The 24,741-nt window shown below is 39.2% G+C and overlaps 2 protein-coding genes across 3 annotated transcripts in view; both read left to right on the top strand.

Annotated features, from left to right (window-relative positions):
- Positions 1–11,147, top strand: part of LOC132958804 (collagen alpha-1(XXV) chain) — a 139,210-nt gene extending 128,063 nt beyond the window's left edge. Inside the window, exons 23-37 of the mRNA XM_061031851.1 lie at positions 149–172; positions 1,198–1,242; positions 1,349–1,393; positions 1,547–1,627; positions 1,704–1,766; positions 2,119–2,169; positions 2,735–2,761; positions 3,266–3,346; positions 4,304–4,357; positions 4,506–4,559; positions 4,752–4,778; positions 4,899–4,952; positions 7,189–7,266; positions 8,488–8,526; positions 9,932–11,147. Of these exons, the coding sequence (XP_060887834.1) occupies positions 149–172; positions 1,198–1,242; positions 1,349–1,393; positions 1,547–1,627; positions 1,704–1,766; positions 2,119–2,169; positions 2,735–2,761; positions 3,266–3,346; positions 4,304–4,357; positions 4,506–4,559; positions 4,752–4,778; positions 4,899–4,952; positions 7,189–7,266; positions 8,488–8,526; positions 9,932–9,958 (750 nt within the window). The 3' untranslated portion in view covers positions 9,959–11,147. The remainder of the gene's footprint in view (positions 1–148; positions 173–1,197; positions 1,243–1,348; positions 1,394–1,546; positions 1,628–1,703; positions 1,767–2,118; positions 2,170–2,734; positions 2,762–3,265; positions 3,347–4,303; positions 4,358–4,505; positions 4,560–4,751; positions 4,779–4,898; positions 4,953–7,188; positions 7,267–8,487; positions 8,527–9,931) is intronic.
- Positions 11,148–13,875: 2,728 nt separating this feature from the next.
- On the top strand, positions 13,876–24,097 carry etnppl (ethanolamine-phosphate phospho-lyase). Of its 2 annotated transcripts, XM_061031840.1 has the most exons (13): positions 13,876–14,033; positions 14,504–14,622; positions 14,917–15,076; positions 17,047–17,121; positions 17,282–17,375; positions 18,325–18,441; positions 19,570–19,652; positions 19,858–20,083; positions 20,707–20,861; positions 21,208–21,297; positions 21,878–22,008; positions 23,266–23,333; positions 23,493–24,097. In XM_061031840.1, the coding sequence occupies exons 1-13, from the start codon at positions 13,918–13,920 to the stop codon at positions 23,592–23,594; spliced, it is 1,536 nt and encodes a 511-aa protein (XP_060887823.1). In that variant the 5' UTR covers positions 13,876–13,917; the 3' UTR covers positions 23,595–24,097. The 2 variants fall into 2 exon arrangements, with proteins under 2 accessions (XP_060887823.1, XP_060887824.1); XM_061031841.1 differs by lacking the exon at positions 14,504–14,622 and having other exon boundaries at positions 13,904–14,033.
- The last annotated feature ends 644 nt before the right edge of the window (positions 24,098–24,741 follow it).

The raw sequence follows: 24,741 nt of genomic DNA, 5'->3' as shown, positions 1-24,741 counted from the left end.
GGAAACATATCTGTTCTTTAATAAACAGCTTATCTGAAAGAGTGGTATCTGTGCAACAATATGCTGAGACAAAGGTTTCTTTCCTGTATGACCTCTGCAATCTTATCTCTCACCTCCTCCCCATTTCCATTCCTTTGGCCCCCTGCAGAAGATTACCACTATTACAGTAACGGTAATTAGGCTCTGTGTACTGTGTGTGTGTTGTGTCATATCTACAAGTGATTCATCTCTGTCGTCGCATGGGCCCAACCCAGACTCAGCCCTGGTTTGCGCTGCCTTGTTGTTTGTGCTCCCTCCCCTCAAAGCAACATGTTTGCTTAACAGCGAATGAAACTGTATCCAGTGCTTCAATAATGCTTCATCACACTCAACCCTACAAGCTGCCCGAGTGTCTGCCTGAATGTCAGTGGTATTTTTCAGAACTTACACAGTCTTTTTTTTTAAACAGAAACCAATATGATAGGCTCTGTCATTTGGTCCCGCTTTATAAACCATCATCAGGCTCTCTTTTCAACAAAGTAACTGACCCCAAATCTAGTTTTAAAACCCTGTTACACATGTTTACTCCTCAATGACTTGTTTTATTCAATGTGTAATCTGGGGTCCACGCTACAAATCTGGAACCAGGTCATATTCCAAGGTGGACAAAATGTTTAAATGTCACTGAAACTGAGAGACATGGATCATGAATTTGTCTGTCACCTTGTGAATTTCAAATTAAATTGAATCAATGTAGGAGACGCTGATATAGACAAAACACATGTTAGTTGTTTTTCATTCCAGTATTATATGGTTGTTGTAATTGTAGGAATTTGCATGGACACCAAATATGTTGGGGGGGGACAACTTATTATAACTCATTTATTATATAACTCTGTCGAATGAATGAGCTTGCCTTTATATGGGACAGGCAGTTCCAGACCGACTTTTAGTTATCTTCAAACCAAACTTGTGCACAGCAGAGACGGGAAAGAATAAAAAGGGAACATTTATTTATCTGTTGACAACAATCCTCTCCACAAGCTTTGACTTTGGCATGTGTCCTTCACTTGAGCTTCATAATCCATGACTGCTAACGTGTTCTGTGTCCTTTGCAAGTCATTTCATTCTGAATATCACAAGCAAAAGTAGCTATTGGAAAGATCCTCAGTTGAATGAAAATCAAAGAAACCTATATCTCTTTCTTTGTGTTTTCAGGGACCTCCTGGGCCTCCTGGGCCAATCGGGCCACATGGTTTTAAGGTGAATCCTGTTTTCTGCACTTTTTCCTCACCTTGCAAAAAGTCCTGCTTCTATAGTGATCCCACCACTTTCTCTACTTACTTGAGCAAAACTATATCTCTTTTAGGGAGATCGTGGTATGCCTGGTCTCCCTGGACTGGATGGTGAAAGAGTGAGTATTATATTTATAATAATGTTTAGATATGTTTTATTTTGAAAATTCTAAATTTAAGTGAAACCTTGGTGTTTTTAACTACATAGAAAGTGCTCAAGGGGTAGGTTTAATAGTTTTACTCTGTGTACGTTTTCTTCTCTCCGCTCTCAGGGCTACAAGGGTTCAAAGGGAGACATGGGAATGCCTGGAGCTTCAGGGGATAAAGGAGGAACTGGTTTACCCGGCCTCCCCGTAAGAATCTTAACGTGTGGCCAAACTATAGTCAAAAACAAATCTGCACATTTCTCACAAAATCTCTCATCTTCAGGGTGTCAATGGGATGAAAGGGGACAAAGGAGATTCAGGTCTGACTGGTCCTCAAGGTGCTTCAGTAAGTCACTGCAGAGACTTCTTTTTACGACTCACCACTGTCACACTTTACTTCTACTGTCCATTGCAAACCATTGACTGTATAGAAAGAAAGATGACATGACAGCTCCCCAAAGTGAAGCCAAAACATTTAGAGCTCCCCCTACTGGTTTACTGCAATAGAGTTCATAAGCTCCACCTCCTTTGTTTGTACGACAAAGGAGTTAGGGGACATGTCGTCCATTTCTATACAGTGCATGTGGCAAGCTTTGGTTAAGTTATGTGTTGTATGAAGAATGTGAAATTCAGTCCGGACAAAATATCTGTGTTTGATAATGATTTGGTTAATACATATCTTTATTTTAAATTTACAGATCAGCGGTCCTCCAGGGCCACCTGGGCCCCATGGACCCCCTGGACCAATGGTGTGTATTCTACAAAAACACATTTTAAACATTGCATTTAGGACTAAACTCACAAAATACTAAACGTGAATAACTACCTTCAGTGTAAGGTGCTGCATAATGCTGCATAACACTCAAACCTTCCTCCTCCCTGTAGTGAGCAAGACAAAGTCCGATACTGCTCAATCAGTTTGTCACAAGAATAAAAAACATGTGACACACTACTGTTATTCCAGATGAATAAATCACAGGAGACCACACAAAGAATCAATGGAACTATAGATTGAATCAAACCCCCCTTTAAATGCGGACATCAGATGACTTCTACAGTTGTTGTCAGCCTCTTACTAATGGCATCTTACAGCTGTATATTTGCAGCCCAGTGTTAGGTGGGGGTGTTTCTCCTGTAAATGCTCAATGATGAAATAATGAGACAGACTGTGGATTATCTTAGATTCATTCAGCCGAGGTCAGACAACAGCAACAGAACACTTCTAATAGGCTAGAAAGAAACAGCTTAGGATAAAGATGGATGATCATGTCAGAAGTCACAAACTCATATTTTTCCATGTTATCATGTTTTCAGGGACCCCATGGTTTCCCTGGAGCGAAGGTAAACAAAAAAAAAGTACAAGTGCAACAACGTCGCATATATGATTAGAATTCACATAAGAATAAAATGACTACTAGAAAATCTGTAAAAAGTATTTACCTCTTAACAATTTGTTAAAGCTGGTTATGAAACAGACTGAAATGTATATAAAAGCCTCTTTATGAGCTAAAAAAATCAAATAAGAACATCTGCATAAAAATGGACAATTTCTGTATAGTTCTTTTTTAACGTTGGTGTCAGTCAAAATATTATATATTTATATAATGGTATATTTTACCACATACTACAGCAAAGCCTTTTGTTTATAGTTTCCACAGTAAAGATTTTTAAAAGACTGACTGTTAAAAGAAAGCAGGAGGAATTTTTTGGTTTTAAAAGAAAGTCATTGAAGGGATAAGATGTACCACTGTGTCCAGAGGGGGCGGCCAAAGTGAACGCAAACCAAAAGTTCCTGACATGCGCCAATTGGAGTTCTTCCATGTTTAAGTTATTCTCTCTTTTTAGGGGGAATCTGGTTTGCATGGTATGAAGGGTATTCGAGGGGAATCAGGTCACAAAGGGGACCGCGGACCACTTGGTCTCCCTGTGAGTACAGCCGTGCATCATGGGATATCTTCGTTCAAAAAGCTCTGTCCTTCATTTCCATAGCCATTCAAACATCTGATTTTTTATTATTGTAGCCCTGTGTGACTGCTTGTTGTGGGAAAGTGCACTTATATGAGTGTGTGTATATGTGTGTGTTTGTGTGTTTGAGTGTGTGCCTAAATGGCCGTCTTCATTTTCTGTCCTCATTTTCATTGGCTTGGGCCGACCTTTTTTTTTGCCGTCATCCCTGTAACGCATAGTGTAATTTAGTTGTTGTAAACCCTGCCATCAACCTGTCCTAATAACAGTGTTCATCTGGTACTAATCCCGCCTTGTTCATGTCACTCATACCTCCATAACCTCACAGGGAGCCTCCGGCTTGGACGGCAAGCCCGGAATTAGGGTGAGTGTCATGTGACCAAGAGGCTTCACCACCCAACCTCTACAAACTCTTTCTCCCTCTCACCCTCCATACAGCTCCCCCTCCCCCTTTTCCTCAATTTTTGTACCACCATGGCACCATCAACCCATTTTATTTCATTTGATATTGATTCAAAAGAAAGTTAAGATTTTGTCGGGCTTTTACATCTTAGCAAAATGTCAAGACTTCAATGTGGCCCCTGGGAGATTAATTCTAAGGATAGCGACTGTAAAGAAAGCATTTTGAGGCTCTCGTTTTTTGTCCCGTGTTGCATTAACTCAGCATTAACACTCACTCATACATTAACTACGTCAGCAGTGTTGCAAATGTCCTCTGTGGCCAATGCACGTGTACTCACAGCAGCTCTGTGTGCTGTTTGTAGGTCAAACCAGACGGGACAATTGTACAAATGTGGACGCTTAACATTTATTTTTTTTGCTATCCATGTGTTATATGCTTAGAAAATCAACCTTGTTGTGAAACACTTCCTATTATCCAATAATGCAAACTCACCATGACTTCATGACTCTTTGCAGGGCATGGATGGGCCTTCGGGTCCAGCTGGTCCTGCTGGGCCGAAAGGCGACATTGTAAGACACTCGTTTTTTATTTCGTTCTTGCATTCAACTGATGGTCCTTTTTATTTATTTTTTTAACTTTAATATCTTCAACATTAATTGATTTTAAAGCATCTGTTTACTGTATGATGTGATTCTTACTCTGATTCCTATTTATCAGGGTGAGAAAGGAGCACAAGGCGAGCCAGGACCAAGGGGACCTTACGGACTTCCTGTGAGTTAAATGAGGAGAATATTGTGTTAACAAAATGTATCCATTAAAATGTAAGTTGAGCTTGTCAGTGCTTTTACATTCTAGACCAAGTTTGAGTTTTTAGTGCAAGAACGGGCAAGTCAAGCAGGATGTACCTGTATTATTAAGTCCATCATTTACATGATAATAAAGCTCATATTGTTTTGTTTGCAGGGAGCGGCTGGAACACCAGGCTTGGATGTAAGTCTAAGAACTTTATAAAGTACTTTTCTCTTAAGGCAGAGAGACAGAAATCTTGTGTTTGTTTTGAAGCTCCTCTATCTGGATATGAGAGAAATTAAGTGAGTTGTACTTTTTCAGGGGTTGCCAGGTTTAAGGGGAGAAAAAGGCGACCTTGGGGAAAGAGGAGAAAAGGTAGATGTAGAAAGGATGTTGTGGCTTTGAATCCCCTAAACTAACAGAGGACTGATGTCAATGGACAGTCACAGAGGAGTAGACGGGTTTCATGGAAATATGACTTTAAAGGCCAAAGTATTAATGTCCCTCATTAAAGGTAGAAACAAATACAGCTGATAGAAATAGGGGTTGTAATCAATGTTGTGCCTTTAATATATTTACTGATTTTCTTATGCTCATGCAGATATACTGAACATTCATATTTTGTATAGATCGTCATCTGCAGTCCTCTCAATCAAGCTTTTGTTTTTCACTTTTGAATTCTTTTCCATCTCATTTCTCAAAACCACAAATCCAGTTTCATTCTGGAGAAAAAGCAATTTCAACATTTTCAATCAAACAAGTCCATTGACAGCAGGTTCTTACAGTTCACTGTTTTTAATTTCTGTCCTTTCCATGCCTGAACATACACTTTTAACATCTCACTTCCACACCCTGGGCCTGTTTTTTTGTTTTTTTGTTTTTTGTTTTACTTGTGAACACAGTAATGAATGTCTCTCACCTATGTATCTTTTTTATTTTTAACACTAACTAATACATGTTCAGTCTTTCTAGATGTTTTATGTCTTTGAGAAACTGTATCCCATTTTTGAAACATGAAGATTAGCACACCATGTTTCTGTAACAACAGCATTTAACAGCAATTTTCCAAACACAGAACAGATAAATAAACGTATGTTGTAAGTAAAAGCTGCCAAGATTGGAATTTAAAAAAAAGAAAACCCAAACACCATAATAGCAATCTTTAATATGAGTTATGAGTACTTTTCATTCACTTTTCATTTTTTATAAACACAACTGTCTGCTGTGATATGGTACCTCTGAACTTCAGTGAAAATACTACTACTTCTAGCAGTAATACTAACACTCATAGTTATCATTTAAAGCATGGTTTTAAGCTGTTTTAAGCCCCGTTTCCACCAAGAGGTCCGGTTTGATTCAGTACACGTTGGTACGGTAAACCCTCAGCCAGCCGTACCCTTACTTGGTAAGTGTAAGGTGTAAGCCGGGTGGATATAGATGACGCGCGTCAGCTACTGAAGAATGTGATACAGTAAACAAAGGGCAACAATGGAGGACGTCCAGCATTCTGTGTTGGTTCGTCTTGGCATGTGGCTGTTTACCACAAGAAGAAGACGAGCTGCAGGCCTTTAAATGACGCCCTCGCAATCCACAGGATATTTAAACATGCCGCTTTTTTCTGTTTTGTTTTTTGCTTGGCACCCCATCAGAAGGGTAGCAGAAAAGTATGATGGTACAGTTCGGTTATTTTGATACCGTTCCCAACTTTTGACAGTGGAAACACCAATAAATGTGTACCGTACCGTACTGACCTGAACCAGACTGCTTGTTGGAATGGGGACTTTAGTGTGTGAATATATATATAAGCCTTACCCGATGTGAAGGGATACAGTTGTTGTTTTAAAGAGTGTACGATTTAATTCTGTCTTCCTGGAGGTTTGTCCCCTGCTACTCTTTCTCATCCTTCTGCCCTTGACCGATCAGCTCTGTTTTTTACTCCCTTCCCCTGTACTATTCTCCCCTTTTTGTCCTCCTCCTGTCCTGAGGAATGTTTTTTTTATGAGAACACCCAAACACTGTCTGATATCCCCTCCTCTCTAACACTGACTGTGTCTCTTCCTCTTTCGTGGACCTCCTCCTTTTTAATCACTCCCTCGCTAATAGCAGTGCTGTCCCAAATGTTTTAAAAAAAACAAACAAATGATGTTAACTTGACCAAACCGTTGTATCCACAGGGGGAGAAGGGAAAGAAGGGCAAAAAAGGGCCTAAGGGCGAGAAAGGCGAACAGGGTGCCCCTGGATTAGATGCACCCTGCCCATTGGTATGTCATAACAGTGAGCTGGGACTCTCCTCCCAGTCGTGTAGAGCAGTCGTCTCGATCAAGGATGAGCGCCCTGTGGCTACACAGATACCTGGCATCCACCAGACCATAAAATGGTCAAATCAGATTCTAATATTTGCTTCAATTCTGTGTCTGTTTAGACACAAAAAACATGCAGGAAAAAAAAACATGTAACATGGCTGGATTATGGTATCAGCAAGCTCACAGAGCTGCTCCTCCTCCCCCCCCCCCCTCCCCCCTCTCTTATGACAGCCAGAATGGACGGTAGCAGGGGTTAAGGGCCGTCCACGTGTCTCCCAGTAACACTCCTAGGTCATCTTTGCAAACAGGGTTTCCGGGGATTTAAGGGTGAAAAGGGGGAACCAGGGCAGCCAGGTCTGGATGGGCTGGATGCCCCATGCCAATTGGTACAGTATTTCTCTTCTTCCTGCACCTCTTACCCTTGCATGCTGCACACCTTCAGTCATCACTGAAACCAAACCATGCATGACCTGAGACCTCAAATGATCATGAATACACTCCACTTTAGTTGTTAAGAAAACCCACATACACCACCATTTACATCACTAACTTCTGATCGCAAGCAGCCTCTTTTAGAAAATACACACAATAACAAGTGAATTCTACACTTTGAACTTCTGATCATTTATAAGATTGATTCTTAAATCTTTCCCTCTAACTGAGTCCTTTCCTCTCCATGATTAAAACTGTAAAAAAAAAAAAAAATCTGCTGAAATCCTGTTTCCTTCCAGCTGATCCCTTCAGGGAGCAGTTACCTTATAACCCGATGCTAACACAGACTCCTTTACTGATGCCCAAGGACCCCTCCTCTACTCTGTTAACTCCCCCTTTTCCCCTTCCTGAATTTGTACCAATTGGGCCAGACCATGAAAGAAAAGAAGAAAGATATATGAAACTTATTACTGCCGAGAGACCTCCTCAAAACGTGAACATTCTTGTTTCTTATGTCACGTTCTGCTTCTGAAACACATGGGGAACATAGCAAGAAATGTCCATTATGAGTAAATAGTGAAATGATTTTTAATAGATAAGAATACACTCACTTATCATCTTCAAATGCCATCTCACCAAAGACCATCTGAAGTCATTCACTTACAGCTACAGAGATATTATTATAGTCTCAGTGATTTCAACTGTGACAAAATCCAAGAGTAGTGTTGAATATTGATGTGCATGACTTGTATATCATCTGCTGTGTTTTATGTGCATGAACAAGAATACAATCTTAATATTCAGAATTGTATCATTAGAGGTACAGTCAGAAATAAGGCAAAGACTAAAATAATAATGTAAATATGTTAGGCTTTCTGTTTCAAAGGTATTTTACATTTTTATACAAGGCTTGATTTTCCTCAGTGTGGCCATTTGTGTGTGTTAAGATGTTATCTTATTCAGAGTCTCAAGTTTTTTAAGATTTTTCTCCTCTTGTGATTAAAGCTAAGAATGATTTTTTGTCATTAATAACAAAAAATCTGACATTTCTCATGCGTTTTTATTGGTTAAAATCCACTCATTCATAACACTAACTGCATTTTGTTAAGAGCAAACCACCCCCTCCTGTTCCAGACTTACAGTTTGTTTCCTTCCCTGCTGCTCTTCTTGAACAGGGTCCGGATGGATTACCGATGCCTGGGTGCTGGCAGAAGGTACGACAAGTTCATATTTGAGTATTATGACAGTTATTCAGCTACATATTTGTTGACGTGAATAAACTATGGGCGAAATGTCTAAAAAGTAAAGTTAAATAATTATATATATATATTTCTTAAAGCTCCTGTTGTGAACGTTTGGTTGTGGCGAGTATGGCGCCCCCCTGAGGACAAAACAGTAGCTTTTATCTTGTAGCAGATTTTTTCCCGTGAATGTTTTAGAAGTGTTATCAGATGAAGAATCTTATTAGCATCTTGACATGCTTTTGACAGCCGTAATAGTGAGTTTTGCGTTTTCTTAGCGTGTGGTCGGGAGTCTTTTTTTAAACGGAGAAGGAAAACCTCAGTTTTCAAAACTACCCGCCTATGTGTGGGACTAGGCATAAGGCTGTTTCTAAAGCATGTTGTTAATCGCCTCATCTGACACCGACACCAGAACAAAACTTCTCACAGGAGCTTTAAAAATTAAAGGTTGGTAGTCAGTAAGTAAGTTAGTAAAGGACTGGTTTAACTTGTGTTTCCTGCTTAAAGGGACTCAGAATATAACGTGTCGATTTCAGCTTCTTTATGTTTGCATGGGTTTCTTGTGAATTCAGTTGTAACATTGTATAACTCACTCTGTCAAACCAGTTCAACTGAGTTATAAAGCCAAGTGAAAACATGTCCACATTCATGTCATTCTCTCTCCTGTGTTTTTCTTGCAGTGATCACTCTAACCTGACACGCATGGAGTTTGTAAATAATGCTTCTTTTTTGGTATTTATAGTTTTTTTAATGGAACAAAAAAAAGAAAAGTTCAAAAGAAAAGAAGTCTATGTGTACAATGAAACAAAAAGAGATAACTGTCCCTAAGCTGCTTCTACTCACATCACCGTGTGGAGAAAAAAAAAAAAAAAAACCCATCTGTGTGTGTGTGTGTGTCCGCTCTCTCACATCCACATCGCGGTGGAAGTCGATCCCTGGCTGGCAGCAGAACTTGTCTCTGTAGTCTTTGCATGGCTAAGACCGGAGCGTGGCAGTCCGGCCAGATTCACAGGGGGGGGGAGCGAGGAGACGAAGGAGGAGGAGGAAGTGGAGGAGGAGAATCTGGACTGGCTCTCTAACACCAAACACTAGATGTTTTGTGTTGTTTCGTCTCAACAAGCTCACCGTCCATTCACGCAGCACCATTTTCTAAAAAATAGAAAAAAAGACTGCCAAACAGAAATATTGCACCCCCGACCCCTGCAAAAGCATGAGTAGTATACTGAAACTATGTTTATATGTATTGTACATATGTGTCACTGTTTTGTGGTTGCGTCATGGCTTCTGCAGAAAAAAAAAACAACAACAACACTAATACAAAAAGAAAAAACCATCCCGGATCTTTAAATCAGTCATTTCTTTGCTTTATCTTCTCAAGGGAGTCACGCCATGGCTGGTAGCCTGAAAACCCCGAGAAAAAAGTAAAGTTGTTGTTGCTTTATTGTGGTGATGCCTGCAGAGGGTTGTGATATCAGCAGGTTTTCACTGATGTGGCTCTGCACCAGCATCAATGTGGTGCCTCCACATGTCACCGGACCAGAGGGGAGGACTTAGCGGGGCTCACTGCACTGATAGGGAAGTTAATCAGGCTCAGGACCCCCTCTGAGAAAACGGACCGGGGGTGGATCCAAAGGAGAGTCGCTGAGAGTCGACCTCTGTGGAGGTCAGCCGGAGCGTCTGCCTCTCCTTTACAGGGGATGCTTCGATGTCTACTGAGAGCGTAAACAGAATACAATCATGCCTTTTTTTCTTTATTTTTTCTTTTGTTTTTGCTCTCATTCTTTAACATCATTTGTATTTTGTGTATAATAGCCTTTGGTGCCTCAAGCTTTTATTCATTCCTTTATCAGAAATGTACAACTTTATATCACATTTGGAGTCATTGGAATATGTTTATTTCCGAGGGTTAAGCTTTGTTTGGGTGAAAACGTGTTCATGAGTCACACCTTGTGTGTGTACTGTGCTTTGTGTGAAATGTTTTGACAGAACTCTTTGAATGGTATGCTGCAGATAATCTGTACAGGGTTCTGAAGAAGCTGTTGGTTCATGCTCAAACACACCCAGCATTGTAACAAAATTGCTACATGTTCATTCTGGACTTGTTTTATGGGATGTTCTCTGGGCTTCTCACTGCATGGACACAATGTACGACTTTTTTGGTTTCTTAGATATTGCAGATGAGCGTTCATTTTGAGCAGATTGAGATTTAGTTGAGCGTGCAGTAGCTGGTACTTCAGGTGGGTCAAAATGAGGCAAATAATGTGGAACAGCAGTTACATTTTCACTGCTCCTTTTCACCTTATGCATTGTCTCAAACACACGGCAAACATGTATTTCATTGCAAGAAAAAGCTTGATTCACTCGACACAGATAATTGATTACCACAGTCGAACTGGTGGCCAGTTTTGTCACATTCCATATCAGATGAAGCCAAAAGTGCAGCAGAAGGTCAGGACACACAGTTTTTTTTTTCACCATATTTTACACGTCTCATCATGTTTTCTTATATATTCTAATTGCCTTCTGACATAGTGGGTGCTATGCATGGTGATGCTCACAGTCCTTTTTTTTTTCTTCTTCAGCATATACAAATATGCATGAATGATTTACTGTAAGGGCAGCGTGAGACGTGATGTGGCAGCACCCACCGGTGGATTCAAGAGCATTTATTTCCCATGCTGTTTCTGTTTGATTGTACAGCTCATCATTGTTTGAAAACGGACATCTGTACAGATTACGTTGGTGCTATCTGATAGTACAGCTCAGTCGATATGCTCTACCGTTGGCAAGAAGTACACAACAGGTTTCTTAATCGTCGTTGGTGTTTATGTATGTAACAAGCTCAAGTTTTTTTTGTGCATATATTTGTGTATTTGTCTCTATTTGAAGTTGTACATTATTTATTTTTCTATCATTTTCTTAAATGAAGGCATTGTAGTTCTAAACAGCATTCCTTCCGGTTGTTTTGCTGTCAGTTTCTGCTGCGTCTCTGTTTCTATAATGAGAAGCTGCTTCATACTAAGGTGTCACACAACAGGTACATTGCAGAGGAAGGAGTTTATTAACGGATAAGTTAGTGTGTATTCATGGTGCATTTATTTCAGCGTATAGGCCTTACAATAGAAACTTTTATTTAACTTTTACGTGTCTAACTATGGCAACAAAGTACTGATGCAAGTGTGTCAAGTTAAACATCACAGCTCTTTCTCACATCTTCTCTCTCTTTGCATTGAATGTAGTTTGATATATGTATAGTGGATTACAATGTACTGTTTAAATGTATGCTCATTTGACAAGAAGTGCAATTTATACTTTGGTTCATGTGTGTAGCATCAAATGCAGCTGAAATATCACACCACTGTGATTTGCTCGGTCATGCTACCCTGTATACCACTACCTGGAAAGAAAGACAAAGACGCGCATGTAAACATGGACCTTTCATGAAATAGCAATTTGTGATTGGTTTTACTATTTCCTCAAATAATGTCCCTTCAATCATGGTGTAAGACTTTATTTCCATTGTGTTTTATTTACTAAATTTTTGCATTAAGGTTTTTTTATTTGAGTTTTGATTTCCAGCCTTTGTTACAGTATTTGTTTCCACAAGTTGCTGTATCTTTAGCATGTGCAGCTAATTTTTCTTAATTGACTTTTTAAATTGGATTTCTTTGTTTGTGTGAAAATGTGTTTTCCATGTTAAAGATTCAAAATATGTTTATTCTGCTTTTTGCAGATGTGCCAAAACATTTGAAACAGGTGTTTCCATATCAGTATTTGTTTCCATGTCAGTATTAGCAGAGCTCACGAGGGGCTCCAACATGACTCACCGATTGGTCACATCTGTGTATTTGTCATTGTTGCAGATATGCTCAGAGTCAAGTTTTTCAACAGTAGAATACAGTACCACTTGAGCAACACATCACTCATCAAAACCTCCCAGATTGCAGCCTCAGTTAAAGAGGAATATTATCACATAGAGTAACATGCAGTCTTGGTAGAGCATTAAAAAAAAAAGGCAGCATCCACGTTGTTTTTTAAAAAAGTGGAAACTGAGATTTGGGGTTATGGAATATGTAAATGTTCCTTTCAACTTTAGTATTATCATCTTCTACCAGAGTGATTGTCATTTCTTTATTATAGACCCTTTTGTTAACACATCTATGTTTCAAAATGACATTTCATATGACTGTACTGTTGGAGCCAAATAAACGCAGTCTTTCAAATACATCAAATAATAGTGTTGTCCTTATTTTCAGATTACATAAATCACAAACTACTGTGTGCTCTATTAGGAGTAAGTGTGGCCAATAGATAGATGGCTGTGCAACAATGCATGAGTCGGGTTTTGTTCAGGTTAAAGAGTCTAATTCAGGGGTGTCCAAAGTGCGGCACGAGGGCCATTTGCGGCCCTTGAGGGGATTTTTTGTGGCCCGTGACTTCAAATGAAGAATCAGAAGATTTTGGCCCGAGGCCTCGATTAAGATTGGCACATTATCTTAATTTTTCTTTTTCATGTTAACAAGGGCTGAACAATGTTCCTAAAATAGAAAATGTTCAGTAACATGTATGTTGTTGTTGTTGTTGTTGTTTTTTTAAATCTACAGCTTTTACTATTTTCCACATTTTTTTGTAAACTATGAAAAAAAAACTTATGCAAAGTTTTTGCAAACAAGCGGACTGTTGTTTAACCATTTAATGACCTGAGCTGAATGCAGAAAGCTTTTCCAAAAAACATGAACCACGTTACAGGCGAGATTCTGAGAAGAAAAAAAAAAGTAGAACGAAGAAATCAAAATATTTGATTTCCTTTTATTAAAGGTTTCTTTAGCGACCCTTTTACTATTTTTTCAACTATATTTTAAAAAACAAAACCTGTGGCCCCCAAGCCATTCTAACACGACAAGTTTGGCCCGCAAGAAAAAAAGTTTGGACACCACTGCTCTAATTAGATCGCTTTTGATGTTTTTTGGCCCTAGCCTAAATAAATAAAGATTGATTAATAGATTCACTAATATGCCTATTGCAACATAAAGAAAAGTACTGCAAAAACAAACAAAAAAAAAGGTACCCGTAGCTGTAAAATAGATGTAGAGAGGTTTTAGTGGCGATGTAAAGACTAGGTCCGTTCATTCAGTATAAACATTATAAACTTCTGCTGCTATAGAACAGCTGTTGAAACCTGTTAACACGTGGCTGTACACAAGGCGTCTGCAGGTTGTCAGCTGTCAGATGTTGTCTCGATGGTAGCCGGGCGGAGCAGCGTGAGCTCGCGCACTGTATGGGGGGGTGGGGGGTGGTTTGGTCTTGCTGAGTGCGCGCGCGCGGGTGTCAAGCCGTGTTTATCTGCTCGTGCAGATGTAACTAATGTGTGAGTCAGTGGAGAGGAAAGTGAGCGTCGGACACCAAATGGACAACATTAGGATGTCCGCGGAAAGGTTGGAGAAAAGGAAGACGTTAGAATTGAGGAAGAAGCATATTGGGTAAGACAATTAACTTTATGCACTTTTCTTAACGCTAAAAAAAAACGTTTCTAATAAAGATGACAGGTATTGAGTAGGCTAATTGCATGTAATCAACTTTAAATACAAAGCCTATAGGTTTAGTATGGCGTCCTTAAACGTAACTACTGTCTTTACAAACTTCTACTGAGCACAGCATGATACACGTCAATCTTTTTCACACCGAAAATGAAACTATTTTGTTGACACATTTTATTTATTTTTAAATGTACAAATGAGCAGCTAATACAAAAGTGACAGTTGATGTGTCATACTTCATCAGACAGATAATATCTTGATGTTAAAAGGTTCATAACATCTACTTTGTTTGAATAAGTCTGCGTCACTGCTTGTAATAATGTTAGATATGGATGATCATAATATCAGTTTATTACCCCATTTAAACATCATTTTTGGGGGAAATACTGGTAGTAATATCAGCTCCTCTGCAGGCCATCTTGTAAGATTTTCTTCAGCCATGACCCCATCAAGATTGTGCGAGCCAAAGGCCAGTACATGTATGATGAAAAAGGACAACGCTACTTGGATTGCATCAACAATGTGGCTCATGGTATACACTGTTGGAAACACAAACACATGCAAACACACACAAAACGTTGTTGTGTAATGTTGACCTGATTCAGATCGACAACAGATGCACTGCTTGCAGTCAGAGACATGATTCTAAAAAGTTATATCCTGCCTCTTTAATTTCAACATGTGGTTTCCAATTATATCAGTCACCGCTGAGGCATGAAATTACAGTCCAATTATTGGATGATTCACAGTAAAGTAGATTTCTTTTTGGTCTGAACTCGAGGAACATTTGTAATCCCGTGTGTCTCCTTTCCATCTCATTTTGTAGTGGGCCACTGTCACCCAGATGTTGTGAAGGCTGGAGCTCAGCAGATGGAACAGCTCAACACAAACTCGCGGTTCCTGCACGACAACCTCGTACTGTATGCCCAGAGGCTACAGGCTACGCTGCCTGACAAGCTGTCTGTGTGCTACTTTGTCAACTCTGGGTATGTGTGCATGTTCTGTCTCTTCTCAAACAACAAACATGCTGCGATGATTCACCAGACTTGTTTTTTGGGGTGTGAATGATTGTCAATGAGGTCACTGTACAGGTAATGAGGGGTTATCATATTCAGATCTTGTCTTGGTGGTGCCTGAATCAAGCTATCCCTAATAGCAGCAATAAAGCACAAGGCATTGTAAATTCTAGGATGAAAGGATATAGTCCAAACATGTATGGCTATTATATAACTGTTATCAAGAAGAGACAACATATATTTTAGAAGAGAACAGAACACTTGCTGGAGTGAGACTGAGAATTGTGTGTTAGAGTTGTGCAGTTTAAAGAACAACAGAAAATATTTTTACTGCATCAAGCTATGCAGATCTGCATTCCTATGGAGTGTGTAGCCATCCACACAAAATACATCTTAAATGTAATGTATGCCCAGCTTTGGAGCATTCTAGTTACTTATTTACACCGCTGGCTGGGAGTTACACAACACCAACAGAAACGATCTGGTTCAGGGTAATAATGTTGGAGATAATGATCCATAAACGTGCAATATCAGACTGAGTTTTTATCAGCCAGGGCTATATAGAAGTTATAAACCTGACAAAAGGAGGTGTTTTTTTTTTTATCACTACATTTCTTTTTGCCATAGTCGTAAAACAATAAAAAAAAAGTGCAGTTATATGCAGTAAGATTGTTCAAAGAAGACAATGGTAGCAGACAATAGTTGACACCCTTTCTAATTATTGCCTTCAGGTGTTTTGGCCACACCAATTGCTAACAGGAAATCCAGCATTTGGCTGTTAAATTTCCAATCAAAGCCTTTGCACAAAAAGAGCTCAATAGTGATGTCACCCATTGATGACACCTATCGGTGAGATCACTATTGATGAGACTTGGTGAGACTTAAAACTCAATAAGGTCAATGTATACAGAGGTAATAAATCAACTGAGAGGTAGGTTCATGTTATCACCTGGTTCCATACGTTTTAATTCCATCTTGTAACCAGTGAAATTGCCCCCTGCTGGCCATTTAAAAAAATTATATATAGAAAATGGGCTTTTTTGCATTGGCTTCACATTTCCAACCTAGAAACCTGTCCACTTCTTACATGCAGGCTATACTTCAACCCCACCGAGCACCTTAAGAACAAACCCATTAGTTCAACTTCAATAATATAAGTGGTTTAAGAAGCTCACATTGAATGTGCCAGTGGCATATATCGCCTTTTATACTATGCATTATTTAAGTAATATCACACAAGAGGGAGTGACAGTGCATTTTTTTAAAACAGTCATACAAGAAGAAAATCATTTAGTAGTAAAAAGTAAAACTCAACGACAGATTTTGTTTTCTTACTCCACCAACTCAACTAGTTCCACAATTGAACTAAAACTAGACTGTTACCAAGCAAACCAAACATTGTATTCCACTGTACTCTTGCTACTCTGTTCGTGTCCATGGTTACCAAATAAATAAATAAATTAATTAATTAATTTGATCATAAAAAAAAGTGATATTAGAGTCTGCTGTGTGATTCTGAGTTTTGAGATAGACGAATAAAGAAAAACACTGTCAGCTCTAAATGTCGATTAAAGGTATTCACAACTCCCGGCTTAGGAGGAGTGAGACATAAGCATTTTCGAACCCCGAGGAACTGTTGGAACCCTCACATTTTTTTTATTAATTCTGCACCGCAGGAACTATGAACTATTTTAGCTCCTAGAACCCAGTTTAGAGGAACCATGGTGTGTAGTTCTCAGGAAACTGGTGGTCTTCAAAAATTCACCAGAACTATTTGGTCCAAATCCACCTTTTGATAAATAGGTGTAACCTCATACGACCCCATATTGGGCAGTAAAACATTAAACTGTGGCGGACATGCTAGTGATACCCGTGGCTTCACCTGTGTGTTTTGTGGTGACTCAGTAACTCGAAGTAACCCTTGCTCTTTTGAACTAAAGCTCTGAAGCCAATGACCTGGCTCTCCGTCTGGCAAAGCAGTACACCGGCCACAAGGACGTCATCACGCTGGATAAGTAAGTCCTGGTTCATTGTGCACAAGCCAAAAGATAATTGATGGGGAGAGATTCAATAATTCTTATAGTGATACTTCTGTTTATCAGATACTTCTGTGCATGTATTGCATTAATAGATTTGACAGATTTGGTCAATGGCCTGTGTTTGCTTTGTTTGCAGTGCATACCACGGCCATGTCTCATCCCTCATTGACATCAGTCCTTATAAGTTCCACCAGCTGGCAGATCCTGAGGAGAACCAATCTGTCCATGTGGTAAGTGCTTTTTCTCTCCATGTCTGCCTGCCTGCACACTATTAAAACACCATGACTCAACCTTTGGTAGGCTAAAGAGAAGTGTGTAGACGTGTGTGTTTGTGTGGGTAAGAACAGAGGTGAAAGACACATGAAAAACAAGTACTTTTGACTAAATTCAGCCGGCTAAGGAGGAACCAAAGTGCTTCAGAAAAGGGAGGGATTGTATTTTCCTTTGGGGTTTGGTACTTCTGTCCTGAGAATGTTAAAATCCCAAAAGACACAGAATTAAAAGAGTTGAATCCAAAATAAAAAAAACTACAAAATCAATTCAAACTACTGGATTCTATTCCTTTGAAATGAACATCATCATGTAAAGATGTTTCACCCCTTATTATTCTCAAACTGTGAGTACTAGCTCAGTCAATCTCAGAACATCACTGTTCTCTTTAGATAAAAGCATTCAGTCTAAATACATGAGTTGCATTATGGGGATTGCGGGATTGAGAGGTTCTGAAGGCTGACCCAAATACCTTTATAGAAGTGCAGCACTTGTTGGAAGACTTTTCAAATTCCATTGACGTGTGTGACTTTGTTCTTTAAACAGCACATATTTAAACCCAGTTGACCAGAGTGATGCATTGTGTTGTGCACGCTGCATGGTCCCTTCATAGCCTCAGTGTAGTTTGATACAGCAGCTTGAGGAATCCCCAGCTATAGTGTTACATGCCGAAGGTGGGGCGATCCTGTCTGTTTCCCCAGCCTGCATAATTTATTCATGAGCATAGACACAAAGAAGTGAGACGCTGGTGAACAAATGTTCCCCAACATTTCACCTAGGGACAAAGGGGACCATTATTTGTCACAGCTGAAGAAAGCCTAGAGTTAAAACTGATATTTTTGTTGTATTTAAATGCAATCTGGATGAGGAAGCAGCAATAATGACCTCAAAATCTTGTCCCCTTCACAGGCTCTGAGCCCAGATGTGTACAGAGGCAAATACAGAGCAGACCACCCGGACCCTGCCACAGCGTACGCAGATGAAGTCAAAGACATGATAGAACAAGTCCAAGTGGAAGGAGGCAAGGTAAAGACTGTGGTTGATACTGTTGTGTTACTTTGTGTTTCTTAAAGTGAGATGAACCTTGTGCTGCAGATAAAACCTCAGATGACTCTTTCTTTTAAGCCCGGCATACACTGCGATCTCCGGACGATTTAAACCCAAATTTTGGGACGTAGGACTCGTTTTGAAGTTGGGCCTGATTTCAGCCCGATCGCAAGTAATCTGTTGTGCAGTGTACACTGAGGAACGACGACTGATCACGGCCCGATGAGCTGCTCCTGACCGGTCAGATAAATATCTGGCATATTTGATATTTTGTTTGTGAAGTCTCTGTCCTGATTTACCTCGTACAGAGAGCTCTCAGGACTTGCCCGAAAATGAAATGGTGATCGTTGGTCATGCGTTTCTACAATTGTACAGTATACGCCGGGCACTAAAGAAATGGTCATTAATAACTTTCTTTTCATTGGTATAAAAGCAATGTTTCTGGTAACTCTTCTATAACATTGCATACTGTGTGTTTTAATCTAATAATAAATCTTGCCCCCTATAGTGTTGCCTTGTTTATCTTCCTTTTTTATGGATACTCATTTACATTTCCACTTTTATCTTTCCTCCCCTTCTTTTCCACTTTAATTTTTGTCCCATTTTTTAGGCTCAGACCGAGGACTCTTGTCATCCCAAATCACCAGATCAGGTGTTGCGGACTCTTAGTGTCCAAGCTTGTTGGCCATTAACCGTATGTTGCAAAGCTCAACCCAAGGGTATGTCCATGCTTCCAGCGATGAGACAGAGACCCCAACTTCAGTAGAGTGATTGCGTGATTTAATGAATGTTTTTACCAATGGTATGTAGGAACTACGACAAGTCTTATATTTCTTCATACTGCAGAAATTCATGCAAGTGTTAATGTAGCACCCAGATGATCTGAATGAATGTGTACTTTTTTTCTGTCAAGGCATTTTGATTTACATTAACATTAATTTCTGTCCAAGCATTGCAAGACTTTGTCCATCAACTGAAAAGTGAAAAAAAAAAACACTCATTAAAGGGGCGATCTACAGGTCAAAGACGCCAGGACTCCTTCTCTTTTTCAGTCTTTCAGTGTTGCTTTTCGGTTAATACTTGTTTTTTTTTTCTCTTCTCCTGCAGATTGCTGCTTTTATTGCTGAGTCATTGCAGAGCTGTGGCGGGCAGGTCATTCCCCCCGTGGGCTACTACCAAAAAGTTGTAGAGTGTGTACCGACGTTATTGCAAAGATTCAATCGTGTTTTAGTGTCTGCCAACATTTCTACACTTGACATGTTTGCTGTTCAGAATCACATCAAACATTTTTTGGGGCAAATGTGTGCCTTGTAATAAATAGTTGCATTTATGTGGATGTGTTGCCGTATTGAGAGAATGAGCAACTTACTAATACGGATCCATTCATTCCTGCAGACATGTGCGAAAGGCAGGGGGCGTTTTCATTGCTGACGAAGTCCAGGTGGGTTTCGGACGCGTCGGCAGCCACTTTTGGGCCTTCCAGCTTCAGGGAGAAGACTTCGTGCCTGACATTGTCACCATGGGAAAGCCTATAGGCAACGGCCACCCCATGTCCTGTGTGGTCACAACCAAAGAGGTGGCAGCGGCCTTCCTGCAAATGGGAATGGAGTATTTCAATACGGTAAGAGAACTGTGCAGGTAATAGACTAAAAAGCTGATTTAGTTTGTACCACTTTCTGCAAATTGTTTACTGTTGTGTTGATTTATAACACACAAATTAAAACATGTTTACTTAGTTATTTAACTGGTTAAACATACTGCAGCTAAAAAACAATAGAAGCTTGGCTTTTTTTTTCTACATTGACCAGAAGCATACATGACCTGACCTTAAACTTGACACGTTGTTATTTCTATATTTGCCAAGCAGATCAATACATTTGTGTTCCACACTAAAAGGAAAAATACATTCTGCTTGAGACAGTTTTTGTCACTGTAGGCAACAGTTATTTATTGGACAAAGAAAAGTTGGAATATAGTGATATAAATGTCAGATTTCCCTCTGTCATGTATTGTACTTTGAATCTTTGGATCATATTGGCAGAATAGTTAAGGGCGTCTACATACTCATTTGTCCATATATGTACAGTATATATATTTTTGTCTTGTATATTTTATATATCATATGTTTTTTTTTTCTGACTGTACAGAATCTCCAGTTATTCAGGAGCTGATTTCCTACAGAAGTCGGTGTGAACCTCACCTCGGTGTAATGTTTCCTCTGTGTGTGGGTTTTGAATTCCTTAGTTTGGCGGTAACCCCGTGTCGTGTGCCATCGGTCTGGCCGTGCTGGACGTGATCGAGAAAGAGGATCTGCAGGGGAACGCGTCGCGTGTGGGGCGATACCTGATCGATCTGCTGGAAAAGCAAAAAGAGAAGCATCCACTGATTGGTGACATCAGGTAAGCCAACTGAATACGACCTTCATACAGAAGAAACTTCAAACATAAACTGACTTTGTGTGCAGTCGGTCTTAGACAGGACTTCACACATTTTGTCAAAGTAGGCAGATGTACTAGAGATCAGGGAAGCAAACACACTGTCTTCTTTTAAGTCATTTTTAAAAACTCACTTTTTAACTAGCTTCAACTAGCTTTTGATTGATTTTATGGCTTTATTGTTTTATTTCTATATGTTATGTTCTATGGGCTTTTAATTGTATGCAAAGTGCTTTGTAACTTGTTTTGATTATTAATTATTATTATTATTATTATTATTATTATTAATAAATGATGTCACATCCTGCAGGGGGCGTGGCCTCTTTGTTGGGGTGGAGCTTGTGAAAGACAGGCTGAAGCTCACTCCTGCTACAGCAGAAGCCCAAGAAGTCATCTATAAGTAAGTGCAAGGCCACAGATAAGTGACTGACCTCATACTGATAATGAAAAAAGAAACATTATGCAACATTTGGAGAAACTTCAGCCATGCTTTTGCCCGTTTCTTTTCATCTACAAACACGTTATAATCCAAACACAATTTTCTTATAGTTTTGGTACACAGTGAATACATTTGTTTCATATATGAAATCAAACAATGATCAATTTCATTCTGAAAATAAGTTCACACATATTGATCTTTTATTTACATATTAGTAAATTAGTTCTTCCACTTCAGGGCTTTAAATGTGTAAATCTCTATCTCTCAACCGCCATGTTACAGAATCAAAGTCCCATACTGTACTTAATGCAATATGATTTTAAAATACTTTTCAAATATAGACATTTTAATAGAAAACATTTCAAGCACAGTGTCTTTGACTACAGTTGTAACAGTGATAGAGTTCTTTTTTTATTAGACATTAGAAATTTGGTCTCAGGTAGAAAAGCTGAAATGTAAATGATAACATTCATTAAGTCTGCGGAGCCATCGTTTATCGTATTACTGTATTTACTACTGTATTTACATTTTTACTTCCCAGGCTAAAGGAACAGCACATACTTCTCAGCGCGGATGGACCTCATCGCAATGTGCTGAAATTCAAGCCCCCCATGTGCTTCACTACAGAGGACGCTGACCTGGCAGTGGAGCAGATCGACCACATTCTCACAGGTATTCAACATTTCCTTACTCCCTTTTCTCACTGTGTTGTTCTCTATGAGGATGCTGCCCCTGGAACACACTGTCATCCTTCTGGATTTTGAATTATTTAAAAGGATTAAGGAATGCAATGGTAGCCTCTCAATGGACTTGAGTATTCACAATCAGGATATGACGTTAACATTCTCACAGAGAAACCTGGTTATTCATATCCCTGCATACATAATAAATGCAAGAATCTCGGTTTCTAATTACTACGTCTTATTTGCACAGGCGTCTGTGATGTTTATTTTTGACAACACACACTGCAGTAACGTTGCGTTGGAAAAAAATGATGTGTAGCCTGTTCAACACAGACTGGAATAGGTCAGCATTCTAATGCTTCTCCCATCTTAACTTCCAATTACTTAATATTTAATTCTTTCAAAGACAAAACTCAGCTTCTTTGTCCCTCCAGAAGTTAGACGCTGTTGTTGCCGCAGCAATGTTTACTTTACTGATATGTCACTTTGCTAAGGCTGAGGCTGTGCAGGTGTTCAGCAGCTGTCAGACACCAGTGTAAGGCATAAACATGCTGAATTATCCCGTTGTCTTTTGGACGTCTCCAGGTAGCAAAATAGAGTTAGTTTCTCAAAATTGCAAAAGGCAAAAGGGCTTATCCCGGTTTCTGAAGTCGGGATATGATGTTTACATGCACAAAAACAAAAACAAGATTCTTAAAAACAGTTCAAAACCGGTATACTCAAGTCCATGTAAACACACTCAATCATGTGTGTCACTGTGTCCGTGTTGTTAGTACGAATTTTCATGAAATTCATTCATCTTGGTAACTTTGTGAAATGTATTATTCAAGTCTGTCTACCACCTGTTAGCACTCCTACTTTTGGGTGTCTGAAGCTGTAACCTTATATGGGTGAAACACCTAAATTGTAGCAGATCTTTAGTTGTGTAAGAGCCAACCATATGTTGTCAACAACTGTTTGCTAGACAAAGAGTCTACATCTGTTACGTATACAAATCAGTGTCACGTCATCTTTATTGTTTATAGTGATGTACCCAAATAGAAAGGAATTTGTGGGTTGCACCTTTTAACAGACTATACGCAGCACTGTGAACACTGTTACTTTGTCAGTGATTTGTAAGCATGCGTGTTTGGTGAAGTTGTCTGACCTCGGCCGATTAAACGGTGTTATAATCTACAGTCTGTTTCACGATTTCTTCATTGGATTCATATAGCAGAAACAACCTACACCTAACATGTTTTTTCAGAGCTTGAGGAGGCTGGAGGCTTGAAGTTGCACAACGCATTGACTGCAGAGAATGAAAACAAAAGAAAGGTATGTGTCCCTCTGCTAAGTATGTGAAACTCAGATCTTATCCTGCAGTTGCGTCTGATAGCTCAATTACTGGACCACACTTATTGCTGAGTAATCGCGTACATAAAGAAAACAAATGTCATCTAAACTTTGAAGTCTTTGTGGTTTTATCCCAAACAGCCAACTGATGAAAATGGACACCATCACAGTGGGTTAGCACACAACAAAGGGAGCAGTCAAGGAGTTCCTCAACAGACCAAACGCCTCAGGAAACAATGCTGATTACAACACTGAATCTTTTACAGCTAAAATACAGGTGAAAGACACTATAAACACTGGAGGTTACAAAAAAAGAAATCAACTCAGCAGGAATGTTTTTATATCAGGGAATAACATACGGAATATGTAAAGCATGGAAGGCATGTCTTCTCAGATTTTATTTGTTTTTAATTACATAGGAATGAAGTCAATTTTTCAGCACGTCTATAATGGATTGACTGTAATCGTACTACTCTTACTTCTAACTGTGCGAGTTAGCATGCTATTCAAACCTGTCTATTCTTTATTTAGATTGAGGTTAACAGTCATTTGCAGGTAATTTTCAGGGAATCATGTTTGTAATACATCACTCATAGTTATGAACCGGCAATTATAGCCACTTATTATCAAAATATTTTTTATGATTCGACAAAAACAGCAGCTCTAGCTGAAAATGTGGAATATGTGTACATATTGTTGCAGATTTTGTAGTGATTTGATCTGTTTGGAATAAAAGATTTTATGGACCCTGACTCTGCAGTCATCGAGGGCTGGCTTGAATGAAGCACATGGAGTTATATTATACATGAAAAAGAAAAAAATGTACTGATTATACTCTTGCATGGTATCTTTTCCCCTCTGTCTCAGCCAAACAAACATGGACACTGTTTGACAAGTGTGCAATTATTTACCAACATTCCCACGTTTATTAACAGAGACTGCTAGTGGCTCCCATCAAATAGCCTCACATTAACAGGGACAACCATGAGGGGAGATGAACTCTGGGAAACAAATTATGTATATATATATAATCATACAAAAAGGAAATATAACCAACAACATACAAAGTGTTGATACGGGTGATGTCATCATGTGAGTTGTTAAATACAGTGGTCAATATGGTAACATAATATTATATACATTAATTAAATGTGATGCACAGATATATCAGCTAACAATCTGTGTCAGTCAATGCTGTCCTTGTTGACACGTAACCTTTCAACTAATAATATGGCATTCACAGATTGCAGTAGCCGATAAATATCTGTTACCTCGCATCAATTTAATGATGGAAAGCTACTGTAGTACAGATCATGTTTAAAAAATGTTTGCTTTCAGGAAAAAAACCTGAATTATGTGTAGAAAAAACACAAGCTGAAAGACAGCCCTA

Source organism: Labrus mixtus, chromosome 23, assembly GCF_963584025.1.
Source record: "Labrus mixtus chromosome 23, fLabMix1.1, whole genome shotgun sequence".
Taxonomy (NCBI): domain Eukaryota; kingdom Metazoa; phylum Chordata; class Actinopteri; order Labriformes; family Labridae; genus Labrus; species Labrus mixtus.
The sequence above is the reverse complement of the archived record's forward strand: the minus strand, read 5'-3'. Positions and strand labels throughout refer to the sequence as shown.

Excerpts from the sequence above, each read along its gene's own strand:
- etnppl (XM_061031840.1), top strand. The coding sequence starts at position 13,918 with ATGTGTGAGTCAGTGGAGAGGAAAGTGAGCGTCGGACACCAAATGGAC. Across the intron at positions 17,122-17,281 it reads GACGTCATCACGCTGGATAA|TGCATACCACGGCCATGTCT; the intron begins GTAAGTCCTGGT and ends CTTTGTTTGCAG. Across the intron at positions 17,376-18,324 it reads AGAACCAATCTGTCCATGTG|GCTCTGAGCCCAGATGTGTA; the intron begins GTAAGTGCTTTT and ends TCCCCTTCACAG.